The 14,247-nt window shown below is 45.4% G+C and overlaps 1 protein-coding gene across 1 annotated transcript in view; it reads left to right on the forward strand.

Moving 5' to 3' along the window:
* The window catches only part of LOC120945019 (cullin-associated NEDD8-dissociated protein 1-like), a 37,019-nt gene extending 22,980 nt beyond the window's left edge, over positions 1 to 14,039 (forward strand). Inside the window, exons 10-14 of the mRNA XM_040358848.1 lie at positions 1,839 to 1,934; positions 2,084 to 2,253; positions 3,446 to 3,610; positions 8,448 to 8,555; positions 13,562 to 14,039. Of these exons, the coding sequence (XP_040214782.1) occupies positions 1,839 to 1,934; positions 2,084 to 2,253; positions 3,446 to 3,610; positions 8,448 to 8,555; positions 13,562 to 13,789 (767 nt within the window). The 3' untranslated portion in view covers positions 13,790 to 14,039. The remainder of the gene's footprint in view (positions 1 to 1,838; positions 1,935 to 2,083; positions 2,254 to 3,445; positions 3,611 to 8,447; positions 8,556 to 13,561) is intronic.
* The last annotated feature ends 208 nt before the right edge of the window (positions 14,040 to 14,247 follow it).

The following is a 14,247-nucleotide window of genomic DNA, read 5'->3' on the forward strand; positions in this document are numbered from 1 at the left end:
GTATGGGCATACATTAACCAGTTTCCAACCGCCCCATAGTAGATTTACTGCTACAGAGCGGCCACTGTGTGCAAAATTATGTATATATACATGATTCTGAACTTATAGGCAGTGCCAGGACAAGGTCAGCCAGCGCCCAAGGCAAAGATGCCAAACTGCGCCCCCCTTTCACTTAGAGTTAGAGTCAGGGTGCTTACTGATCTGACGCTTCGAAAGTCCCGCGCTCGCCCCCGTCATCCTCCTCGAGTCTAAGCCTGGCCATTGATTGGCTCCAGTGGATGGATTGAAAGCAGCGCAGCCATTGGTTGGCGCCACTGTCAATCACATCCAATGACGTGGCGCGCCGGGAGGCGGGGCCGAGTGATACAGCGGCGGCTACGGCTAGTGTGGAGTGCGCCCGCAACAGCTCCACACTATGCAAGCTCGCTCACATATCTGTGTGGAGTTGTTGCGGGGAAGAGCCGAGACAGCCGCCGAGGGACCCCAGAAGACGTGGATCGGGGCCACTGTGTGCAAAACGAACTGCACAGTGGAGGTAAGTATAACATGTTTGTTATTTTAAAAAATATTTTTTTTTCCTTTACTGATCCTTCAATAGCAGAAAGTAAAAAAATATATATATTTTTTTCAAAATTGTCAGTCTTTTTTAGTTTGTAGCAACAAAAAAAATTGTCCCCTATTCTCTGTAAAGGAAGGGGATGTGTTTTGTAGTCCATAGAGGAGAACTGAGCAGGGTTGAAACACTCTGTCAGGTCACCTGTGGCCAGGTGACAAGTGCACCCCGTTGGGGTCAGGGATGCACCACAGGGTAGTAAAACCTATGACCGACTGCTGCGATAAGAGAGGAAGTGTGAACCCAAGATCGCCCAGGGCGCGGAGTCTAAGACCCAGCTTTGTGTTCACCAGAGCCTCTAGTGGTGAGGATGGCCTTCGCAGCTGGATCCAGGTCGCGACCCCTGGGATCCCCTAGGTCACGCTCCGCAGGGAGAGAGGGGAAGTAGCAAGCAAACAAGTGGTAGTGATGGGTAAGCCGAGGTCGGGGCAACAGGCAGACCAGGGTAATCGAGGGACAGGCAAAAGGTCAAGATCACAGGCAAACAGGAGAAGTCAGGGACGAGCCAAAAACGGTACACAGGAAGATAATCGTAGCACACTGCAGACAGGAACTTAAGCAAACAACACTGTTGAACAGCACTGCAGGTCTGTAGTGCAACGGTTAATATAGACTTCCTGGGATGGCCTGGGTGGGGCCATACAGGAAGGAGAGGACATAAGAAGGTAACCAGAACAGAGTCAGGCCTCTTAATGGACAGATGGAAACAGGTAAGCTGCCAGACTATTGCATAACCATGACACACTGCTTAAAGTTTCACAGCAGAGGCAGTGTTATCAGCCCACTACAGGAAGTTAGGAACTTAGTGTATTTCTGGCAGGATCAACTGGTATTTTTCTGTAGATAAAGAGCAAAGCACTCACGTAGCCAAATCCGTAAATGATAAGGGGTACAAGAAAAAAGGGGTACCAGAATAGGTAACCCAAGGTCGGACTTTTGAGGCACAGTAAACAATGAAGAATGTTCGAGAAAAAATTACAATATTTATTGAAAAAAATACATGGTATGTAAAAAGCATTAGAAGTGAATTAAAAAAACATATATATTATGATACATGATATATAGTGAGCCCTTGTGCGTCAACACGTTTCACTGTTAAGCTTCATCAGGACACATTCAAGGTTTGTTGGTGGCAAGAAAGAGAACAATAAACAACAATTTAATGAATCTTGATGTAACCTGTATCATGTAACGTGTTTTCTCTCTTTGCCTTTGTGCTTGACAGGTTCCCCTCACACTCGAAGTACTGTAATTACAGCCATCAAATTCACCATATCGGACCAGCCGGCTCCCATTGACAGCTTGCTGAAGAATTGTATAGGTGAGCGGACAAATCCAGGATAGACAACTTGGAGCCTATTTATACGATCTGAAAAAAATATATATATTTGTTTTTGTTTCACTGCACAGCTTTATAAATTGTTTGTGGTCCCAGTTCACATTGTGTATTTTCTTCTGCCCCGTACACAGGAGACTTCCTAAAACCCCTGCAGGACTCGGACCCCAACGTGCGACGCGTGGCTCTGGTCATGTTTAATTCTGCAGCGCACAATAAGCCATCCCTGGTCAGGAAGTTACTGGACAGTGTCCTCCCTCCTCTGTACAATGAGACGAAGGTCCGGAAGGAGCTGATCCGAGAGGTGAAGACTTTAATGTCATGGGTCTCATTTACCAAATTGTAAAGAATAGGGATGAAGTGTGGCTTTGCCACTAGAATTTGAGGCAAATTCTGTGGGTTCGATAGGTTAGATTAACTATCCCCACAGATAAAAAAAAAAAAAAGTTAGGCATGCACCAGTTAGGGCAATGTAAACTCTTGTACTAAAGCCCCAGCCTGTGCTCTTTGTTTCTTGTACATTTAGGCCTAACCTTGCTACTTATAAAATTGTCCTGCTGCCGACCAATCTTACACTGGTAGCGCTCAAGTTTTTTTACATTGACACATATGCCCCATGGCAGTGCCCAGCATCACAGTAGATTGCCCATTAACACCCTCCCATAGATTTCAATGGGAGTCACCTCTAAGTTGAGGTTTGCCGAATTATTAGCAAATTGACTTTTTGACCTTGGACAGATTTACCCACCACCAATAAGAAACTATAGGCAGCAACAAATCAGGTTGCCCTCTTAATTTCCCATACTGCTTTGGGACATCAAAAGGGAGAAGCTGATTTACCGTATATACTCGAGTATAAGCCAAGTTTTTCAGCACATTTTTGTGTGCTGAAAATTCCCCCCTCGGCTTATACTCTTTTTGTGCCTGATCTCCCGGAATTTGGGGACCCGGTACTGGCCGTCCGTAGGTCCCCTGGACCCCAAACTAGGCACACATATAGCCCCACTCTTCCTCTACAAGTGTGCAAAGTTTGTTGTCCGGTGGGACCTAGGGCTGGGGAGCACCAATTTTTCAAACCGATTTTTTGTGCCTGATCTCCCGGAATTTGGGGACCCGATACTGGCCGTCCGTAGGTCCCCTGGACCCCAAACTAGGCACACATATAGCCCCACTCTTCCTCTATAAGTGTGCAAAGTTTGTTGTCTGGGGGACCTGCGGCTGGGGAGCACTGGTTTTTCAAAGCCGGGAACCCCTTCCATGGACTCCCATGTTAAATGTCAGTCGAGGCATGGGAGCAGTGAGGCATGGGCACAGTGAGGCATTCAGATAGACACCCTAGGCTTATACTCGAGTCAATACGTTTTCCCAGTTTTTTGTGGTAAAATTAGGTGCCTCGGCTTATATTGGGGTCGGCTTATACTCGAGTATATATGGTAGTTTGGCAATTTTTACCCAAAAAAGCTATTTTGTGCATTTACATTGGTTTTATTTTTAAGGTGGAGATGGGCCCCTTTAAACACACAGTAGATGATGGATTGGATGTACGGAAAGCTGCCTTTGAATGCATGTACACCTTACTGGAGAGCTGCCTGGACCAGCTGGATATTTACGAGTACCTGAACCACGTGGAGGACGGCTTGAAAGACCACTATGACATTCGGGTAAGCACCATGACTTTTCTAGGAAGGAGTCACAAAAATTGTAATGCTCAATTTTCAGTTCAGTAGAAAGGTGTTCATTTTAACCACTTAACGACCGCCGCATGTACATATACGTCGGCAAAATGGCACGGACAGGCAGAACGACGTGCCCGCACGTCGCTGCCTTTCCGCGGGTCCGACCGGGACCCCCCCCCGGTACATGCGGCGGTCGCTAAGCCTCGGGGAGCGATCCGGGACGAGGGCGCGGCTATTCGCTTCTAGCCGCCCCCTCGCGATCGGTCCCCGGAGCTGAAGAACAGGGACAGCCGTATGTAAACACGGCTTCCCCGTGCTTGACTGTGGCGGCTGCATCGATCGAGTCATCCCTTTTATAGGGAGACTCGATCGATGGCGTCAGACCTACAGCCACACCCCCCTACAATTTGTAAACACACACTAGGTGAAGCTGAACTCCTTCAGCGCCCCCTGTGGTTAACTCCCAAACTGCAACTGTCATTTTCACAATAAACAATGCAATTTAAATGCATTTTTTGCTGTGAAAATGACAATGTGTCAAAATTGTCCGAAGTGTCCGCCATAATGTCGCAGTCATGAAAAAAAATCGCTGTTCGCCGCCATTAGTAGTAAAAAAAATAATAATAATAAAAATGCAATAAAACTATCCCCTATTTTGTAAACGCTATAAATTTTGCGCAAACCAATCGATAAACGCTTATTGCGATTTTTTTTTACCAAAAATAGGTAGAAGAATACGTATCGGCCTAAACTGAGGAAAAAAAAAAATTATATATGTTTTTGGGGGATATTTATTATAGCAAAAAGTAAAAAATATAGCATTTTTTTCAAAATTGTCGCTCTATTTTTGTTTATAGCGCAAAAAATAAAAACAGCAGAGGCGATCAAATACCACCAAAAGAAAGCTCTATTTGTGGGGAAAAAAGGACGTACATTTTGTTTGGGAGCCACGTTGCACGACCGCGCAATTGTCAGTTAAATCGACGCAGTGCCGAATCGCAAAACCTGGCCTGGGCATTTAGCTGCCTAAAGGTCCGGGGCTTAAGTGGTTAAGCTTTGACAAAAAAAAAACTGGAAGCGGATTGCAAAATTTGGTGCAGCTGTGCATAGAAGCCAATCAGCTTCCAGTTTTTTTTTTGTCAAAATTTAATTGAACAAGCTGTAGTTAGATGCTGATTGGCTACCATGCACAGCCGCACCAGATTTGGCACTCTTCAGTTTTAGCAAATCGACCCCAATATGTTGTTACAAAGAAGAGCTTGAGATTTATTGAGGTTTATTACCAGCCCTTTCAAAATGTATGGGCAATGAACATGTTACATTAACACATGTGTGCTAGTGCAATGCCTAGTGTGCAGAAGCCTATAAGGTTTACCGTAGTTATCTATCAAAACCATGTCGACCAATAAAATGCCTTGTTTTATTTGAAAAACGACAATGCTAACACTAACTTCAAAGCAAAATGATGCAGTGCAGTGCCGGGTGTCTTCAATCTGTGTACCTAATAGGTCTTCTTTATTAAATATATTCTGTGATTGTAGCACATTTAAAGCGTACAGCATTGGGGGTACAGTGTTGGTCAGCATTACAGAGGAAAACGATTTGGGGGTGCTTATTTCAGATGATTGCAAAATGGGAAAAGTGAATAGAATTCTAGGATGCATCACTAGATGGGTCACCAGCAGGAGGAAGGGGGTCCTGATTCCCCTATATAAATCTTTATATCACTAGAGGGATCACCAGCAGGAGGAAGGAGGTCCTGATTCCTCTATATAGATCTTTATATCACTAGAGGGATCACCAGCAGGAGGAAGGAGGTCCTGATTCCTCTATAGAGATCTTTATATCACTAGAGGGTTCACCAGCCGGAGGAAGGAGGTCCTGATTCCCCTATATAAATCTTTATATCACTAGAGGGATCACCAGCAAGGAGGCTCTGATTTCTCTATATAGATCTTTATATCACTAGAGGGATCACCAGCAGGAGGAAGGAGGCCCTGATTCCCCTATATAAATCTTTATATCACTAGAGGGATCACCAGCAGGAGGAAGGAGGTCCTGATTCCTCTATATAGATCTTTATATCACTAGAGGGTTCACCAGCAGGAGGAAGGAGGTCCTGATTCCTCTATATAAATCTTTATATCACTAGAGGGATCACCAGCAGGAGGAAGGAGGTCCTGATTCCTCTATATAGATCTTTATATCACTAGAGGGATCACCAGCAGGAGGAAGGAGGTCCTGATTCCCCTATATAAATCTTTATATCACTAGAGGGATCACCAGCAGGAGGAAGGAGGTCCTGATTCCTCTATATAGATCTTTATATAACTAGAGGGATCACCAGCAGGATGAAGGAGGTCCTGATTCCTCTATATAGATCTTTATATCACTAGAGGGTTCACCAGCAGGAGGAAGGAGGCTCTGATTTCTCTATATAGATCTTTATATAACTAGATAGATCACCAGCAAGGAGGCTCTGATTTCTCTATATAGATCTTTATATCACTAGAGGGTTCACCAGCAGGAGGAAGGAGGTCCTGATTCCTCTATATAGATCTTTCTATCACTAGAGGGTTCACCAGCAGGAGGAAGGAGGCTCTGATTTCTCTATATAGATCTTTTTATCACTAGAGGGTTCCCCAGCAGGAGGAAGGAGGTCCTGATGCCTCTATATAGATCTTTATATCACTAGAGCAGTGATGGCGATCCTGGGCACCCCAGAAGTTTTAGAACTACATTCCCCATGATGCTCAGGCACTCTTCAGTGTTGTTGAGCATCATGGGAAATGTAGTTCCAAAACATCTGGAGTGCCAAGGTTCGCCATCACTGCACTAGAGGGTTCACCAGCAAGGAGGCTCTGATTTCTCTATATAGATCTTTATATCACTAGAGGGATCACCAGCTAAGAGGCTCTGATTTCTCTATATAGATCTTTATATCACTAGAGGGATCACCAACAGGGGGAAGGAGGTCCTGATCCCTCTATATAGATCTTTATATCACTAGAGGGTTCACCAGCAGGAGGAAGGAGGTCCTGATTTCTCTATATAGATCTTTATATCACTAGAGGGTTCACCAGCAGGAGGTCCTCATTCTTCTATATAGATCTTTATATCACTAGAGGGGTCACCAGCAGGAGGAAGGAGGTCCTGATCCCTCTATATAGATCTTTATATCACTAGAGGGTTCACCAGCAGGAGGAAGGAGGTCCTGATTTCTCTATATAGATCTTTATATCACTAGAGGGGTCACCAGCAGGAGGAAGGAGGTCCTGATTCTTCTATATAGATCTTTATATCACTAGAGGGGTCACCAGCAGGAGGAAGGAGGTCCTGATTCCTCTATATAGATCTTTCTATCACTAGAGAGATCACCAGCAGGAGGAAGGAGGTCCTGATTCTTCTATATAGATCTTTATATCACTAGAGGGGTCACCAGCAGGAGGAAGGAGGTCCTGATTCTTCTATATAGATCTTTATATCACTAGAGGGTTCACCAGTGGGAGGAAGGAGGTCCTGATTCCTCTATATAGATCTTTATATCACTAGAGGGTTCACCAGCGGGAGGAAGGAGGTTCTGATTCCTCTATATAGATCTTTAGTGAGACCGAATTTAGAATACTGGCCCGGATTCAGATAGCAGTTTTGACGGCGTATCTCCGGATACGCCGTCGTAACTCTGAGTTGCGGGGTCGTATCTATGCGACTGATTCATAGAATCAGTTACGCATAGATTTCCCTACGATCCGACCAGCATAAGTGTCTTACACCGTCGTATCTTAGGCTGCATATTTATGCTGGCCGCTAGGTGGCGCTTCCGTAGATTTACGCGAGAAATGTGCAAATTAGGTAGATACACCGATTTAGAAACGTACGTCCGCCCGGCGCATTTTTTTACGTCGTTTACGTTAGGCTTTTTCCGGCGTAAAGTTACCCCTGCTATATGAGAGGTATCCAATGTTAAGTATGGACGTCGGGCCAGCGTCGAATTTTCCGCCGTTTGTGTAAGTCGTTCGCGAATAGGGCTGTACGTAAGTTACGTTCATGTCTAAAGCATTGACGATTTGCGGCGTAATTTCGAGCATGCGCACTGGGATTCTTTCACGAACTACGCATGCGCCGTTCGTAAAAAACGTCAAATACGTGGGGTCACAATTAATTTCAATAAAACACGCCCACATCATCCACATTTGAATTAGGCGGGCTTACGCTGGACCACATATGCCACGCTGCCGTAACTTGGGGCGCAAGTTCTTTATGAATACGGAACTTGCGCCCTAAGTTACGGCGGCGTAACTTATCTGAGATACGTTACGGCCGCCGATAGATACACCATTGTATCTGAATCTGGGCCACTGTGTCCAGTTCTAGAGACCTCACTTACAGAAAGAACAAGTCCAGAGACGGGTAACAAAATGGTGAAAGGTTTGGGGGATAAAACATGTCGAGAGCCACTTCAGGAACTTAATATGTACAGTCTGGAGGAAAGAAGGGAAAGGGGAGACATGATTGAAACCTTTAACTACATCAAGGGGATGAATAAGGTTCAGGAGGGCACAGGAACATGACCTCAAACTAACTGGAGGGAAGTTCAAAACGAATTATAGAAAGTATTATTTTACTGAAAGGGTAGTTGATGATTGGAATAAACTTCTAGCAGAGGTAGTGAGACAGTCAACAGTAAATGGCTTCAGACACGCTTGGGACAAACACAGATCTAAACTCGGACAAAAAAGTTAACAAACAAAAAAAGAAAAAGAGACTTGATGGACTACTCAGCCTTTTTCTGTTGTCACTTTTCTGTTTCTATGTTTTGCAGATGCTCACCTTCATCATCCTCACACGACTGTCCAGTCTGTGCCCCAGTGCAGTACTCCAGCGCCTAGACCAGCTGATCGAGCCGTTACGTGCCACCTGTACCACTAAGGTATGTAGTACATGCTCCATGTCCACTTACCACCCTGAGATCAGGAGGATAAAAGCCCAGCGCCTAGTCACTGGATGACGCCACAGTGACCCATTCTAGTACACTTCTCTTGTATCAGGCCCCGTACGCACGACCGAGTTTCTCGGCAGAATTCAGCCAGAAACTCGATCGGAGCCGTATTCTGCCGAGAAACCCGGCCATGTGTACACTTTCGGCCGAGGAAACCGACGAGGATCTCGTCGGGCCAAATAGAGAACATGTTCTCTATTTCCTCGTTAGTCAACGGGGAAACTTGGCTCGCCGAGATCCTCGGCGGCTTCACAAGGAACTCGGCCGTGTGTACGGGGCCTTAAAGAAAACCTGTATTGAAGAAATATGTACTGTAGGCTGTTGTTGACAACAATGCAGGGGTCAGGAGTATCACAGAGTACAGAGGTCAGTAGTATGTGACACATAGTGCAAGGGTCAGCAATATAGAAAAGAGTGCCGAGGCCACTAGTATATATTTGCACAGTGCAGGGGTCAGTAGTATAACCGAGGTCAGTAGTATAGAAAAGAATGCCGAGGTGACTAGTACATAATGCACAGTGCAGGGGTCAGGAGTATCACAGAGTACAGATCTGGGTCAGTAGTGCGTAACACACAGTGCAGAGGTCAGTACCGCCTAACACACAGTGCAGAGGTCAGTAGCACGTAACGCACAGTGCAGAGGTCAGTAGCCGTAACACACAGTGAAGAGGTCAGTAGCGCGTAACACACAGTGAAGAGGTCAGTAGCGCGTAACACACAGTGCAGAGGTCAGTACCGCCTAACACACAGTGCAGAGGTCAGTAGCACGTAACGCACAGTGCAGAGGTCAGTAGCGCGTAACACACAGTGAAGAGGTCAGTAGCGCGTAACACACAGTGAAGAGGTCAGTAGCGCGTAACACACAGTGCAGAGGTCAGTAGCGCATAACACACAGTGCAGAGGTCAGTAGCGCTTAACACACAGTGCAGAGGTCTGGAGTAACTTTAAAAAAAAATCTCCCTCTCAAGGAAAAGGAAAAATAACCAACTTCCATTACAAAGCTCTACATCCCCCAAGTTAAAATTGCCACGGCACAGATTTCCCCCTCCCATTGTAAAATGCATTCACCAGACCTCAGATGCAACAGAACAAATCAGGTTGGGGGGAAGTCTTTCCACGTTTAGCCTCAGCTGTGTCATAGGACCTACCAAAGCTGAGTAGACATCTACCATTTCCCCTGGCTCTGCTATTGCCGCTTTGGTCTGAGAGGCGGCGGCCACTTCTGACATTGCAATCTGCCCATTACTTGGCTGTGATCGACCTGTTCTAAAGTAGATGAAACCACGGGACTTAGTAGGGGGACCAGCCACCCAACACACCCAAGGTGGATGGAAGCCAGCAATGGCCATAGCTCTTAAGCTGAGCAAAAATTGTGCTCACCGCTTGCTTTACAGGCAAGTATTACTAATCTTCTTTTAAAGAGTGCTTGTGTCTTCATCATTCTAGAATTGCTGGATTTTTTTTCTTTACACATATATATATATATATATATATATATACAGGGCCGGACTTACCATTGGCCTTGACTGGGCTCAAGCCCAGGGGCCCCGCCCAATAGGGGGCCCCCTTTAAAAAAAAAAAAAAAAAAAAAATTTTTTTTTTTTTATTTTTTTTTTTTTTTTAGGGGCCCGGAGGCCCCCAGGGCCCCGGACGGCAACCCCCCTTTTTATAAAAAAAATGTTTTTTTTATATATATATTTTATATATATATATATATATATATATATATATATATATATATATATATATATATATATATATATATATATATATATATATTATTATTATTATTAAAGGGCCCAGGGGTCTCCAGGGCCCCCGGATGGCAACCCACCTTTCTTTTATTTATTTTTTATAAAAAAATGTTTTTTTATATATTTTTTTATTTATATATATATATATATATATATATATATATATATATATATATATATATATATAATATTTTACTATTATTATTATTATTAAAGGGCCCAGGGCCCAGGGGTCTCCAGGGCCCCCGGATGGCAACCCACCTTTTTTATTTTTTTATAAAAAAAATAAATTTTTTATATATATATATATATATATATATATATATTTTTTTTTTATTAAAGGGCTCAGAGGTCCCCAGGGCCCCATGTGGCAACCCCCCCCCCCCCTTTTTTTTTTTTTATATAAATGTTTATTTTTTTATTTTTGTTTATTTTTTTTTTTTTATTATTAAAAGGCCCAGAGGTTCCCAGGGGCCCAGAGGTCCCCAGGGCCTGGATGGCAACCTCCTTTTTTTTTATGTATTTTTTATAAAAAAAAAAAATTTTTTTAAAGGGCCCAGAGGTTTATTTTTTCTTTTTATTAAAAGGCCCAGAGGGCCCCGGATGGCTACCCCCCTTTATATATATATATATATATATATATATATATATATATATTTGATTTCTTCTTTTTTTTTTGTAAAGGCCCCCCTGCTTCTCAATTTCAGGCGGCAGCACCCCCCCCCCCCTAGGTTCTCTGCTTCAGGGGGCCCATGCCTTAAGCTGTGTAAGGGGCCCCAAAATTCCTGATGGCGGCCCTGCGCATACCTCCCAACACGCACGGATTCTGTGGGACTTTCCCGCACAGACAGCTTCTTCCTGCAGTCCCGCAAAAGGGTTAATTTTCCCGCACTGCAAGAAGAGGCAGCACAGAAGCAGGAGGAACCGGAGTGGTGTGTGGAGGACTGTGGCTGCTGAAGGGAAGAAAGCCGTCAGCCGGGCTAATGACAGTCTGTGGCCCCGGGCGAGAGGCACTCCCCCCCTCAACAACTGTAAAATCCCCCCCCCGCTCAACTACTTTAATGCGCACCCCCCCCCCGCTCAACAACTTTAATGTGCCCCCCGCTCAACAACTTCGATCCCCCCCCAATTCTCAGCTCAAGGGGGCCCCTTCAACACTCAAGCCCAGGGGCCCCCACCACCCTAAGTCCTGCCCTGTATATATATATAAAAAATTATTGTTAGCCCAGCCCCCCACCACCATTTAAGCTTAAAGGGGTTGTAAAGGTACATTTTTTTTTCCCTAAATATCTTCCTTTACCTAAGGCCCCATACACACGATAGAATCTATCCGCAGATAAATCCCATCGAATGGGTTTCTGCGGATAGATTCTATGGTGTGTACACTCCGGCGGATATTTATCCGCGGATATTTCCGAATTCCAGCAGATAAATATTTGTCGACATGCACAGAATATCTATCTGCTGGAATCAGATCCCACGGATGGATCCGCTCGTCTGTACAGACTCACCGGATCCATCCGTCCAAAGGGATTCCCCGCACGCGTCGTAATGATTTGACGCATGCGTGGAATTCCTTATATGACAGCGTCGCGCCCGTCGCCGCGTCATAATAGCGGCGACGGCGCGACACGTCATCGCCAGAGGATTTCAGCGCGGATTTCAATGCGATGGTGTGTACACGCCATCGCATAGAAATCTGCTGAAATCCTCGAGAGGATTTATCCGCGGATACGGTCCGCTGGACCGTATCTGCGGATAAATCCTCTCGTGTGTATGGGGCCTCAGTGTCACTCCACACAGTATTGCAAGGCTTTCTCCCTGGTGTGGAGTGTCGTGCTCGCCCCCTCTCTTGGACTACAGGAGAGTCAGGACGCCCACTAACACACAGCTCCTTTCTCTATCGGCAACGTAGAGAGCATCCTGACTCTCCTGCAGTCCAAGGGAGGGGGCGAGCACGACACTCCACACCAGGGAGAAAGCCTTGCAATACTGTGTGGAGTTACAGACAGAAGAACAGGAAGTGAGGATTTCTCAGAAGAAATAAGGACATTTAAAAGCAAAATGGAAGGATGAGGTAAGTGAAGGAGGACTGCACTAAGGTAAAGGAAGATATTTAGGGAAAAAAAAATTACCTTTACAACCCCTTTAAGCCAGAATGATATATACCTGATCCTGCAGTCTCTTGGGATACTTGCATCACATCTCCCAGGAGGCTACAGGATTATCACACAGAGTGGCTAGAAGGTGGGTCCAGCACGTCATCGTAGATGGCTGCCCACTCCCAGTGGAGACCGCCAGCTGACGAGGACCAAGATGGTGGCATAGGACCCGCTGTGTGGCTACTGAATAGTGGATCGCGGAGGGACAACGCTGGATTCGCTGTGCAGGTGAGTATGTGCTTTAGGGAGCACTACAGGTAAGTAGGGAAAAAAAAACATGTTGGGAGGTTAGTACTACTCTACTGGCAGATTGTTAACCATTTGTCACGAATCAGGTGTGACCAGAACTGCGTGGATAGCAACAGAGGAAAACTAAACGCATGTAAAGTGAAAATAGTGATTTATTAAGATAAGTGAATAATATAAATACAACCACCTCCAATATAACACAATATATACAATAAATGGGAAATACTGGAATCCTAAACATTAGCCAGGCCAGGGTCATTCACAAGAGATCAGCAGATGGGGGACAGGGAACAACAGGACAGGGAGCGGATGGATGGATCAGGATGCAGGGTAAGGTAAAAGTAACAGGGTCACAGGAGGGACAGGTTCAGGTACTGGGCACAGGGTTCAGGTATCAGGTACAGAGACAAGGTCAGGTTCCGAGATAACAGATTCAGGTAAGGGTGCTAGGAAGATACCAAGGCAACTTGTGTGTGTGTGTTGCCAGGTAAATGTAAATATACACATCTCCTGCAATCAGGCTCAGGTGATGCCTGATCGTAGGAGATAATGTCGGCTCCACACTGCCGGGGGACACCTGCTGGTGGACACCGGTACTACGGCCCAAGGATCTAACAGTGCCACCAGCAGGTGAAACCTTTCACTACAGATCCTGACTGTTAGAAGACACCTGCTGGTGGACACCTGTACTGCGATCCACAGGACCGACAGCGCCACCAACGAGTGAACCCTTTCCTGACACCATTCTTTAACCAACACCATCTTCCTCTAGGTGAAGGCTGGATCTGTGAAACAAGAGTTTGAAAAACAAGATGAGTTGAAGCGGTCGGCCTTGAGAACCATCAGTGCTCTCCTCACCATCCCGGAGGTGCAGAACAGCCAGATCATGGCGGAATTCCTGTCGCAGATCAGAGCCAATCCAGAGCTGGCGTCCTTGTTTGAGAGCATCCAGAAAGACTCCACGTCCATGTGCAGCACAGAGATTATGGACCTGAGCTAAGAACTTCCAGTCCTTACCAATGCAGATCATAAAGAGACTGACAAACTGACACCTGAAAAACCTAAAACTTCTGCCTACAGAGGAGCTCCAGACGGGGTTGACACAAAGCCATTGTTTAGTCAATGAGCGCAACCTAGAACAGCATTCTATAGGAGCGTTATGGTCCTGCCCTGTAAGAGAAGGTCTTCACAACTGTATAAATACTGTGTGCCTGTGCTCAATAAACCAGACATCTGATTGATACACTTAAGCAGATATTCCGTGTGTATTATTTTCGGATGTCTCTCAGATCTGACGGGTCACTGACAGTTATCCTGCATTACCTAAGAGTACACCTGGGTGGTTATATTACCTGTTCCCACTTCACTGTCCCAGGTTTAGGATTGCTCAACCTGTCATTAGAAAATAAATGGCAGTCTAAAATAGCTGCTTGTCCCACCTCACTAACCATTTCATGT

Source organism: Rana temporaria, chromosome 7, assembly GCF_905171775.1.
Source record: "Rana temporaria chromosome 7, aRanTem1.1, whole genome shotgun sequence".
NCBI lineage: Eukaryota > Metazoa > Chordata > Amphibia > Anura > Ranidae > Rana > Rana temporaria.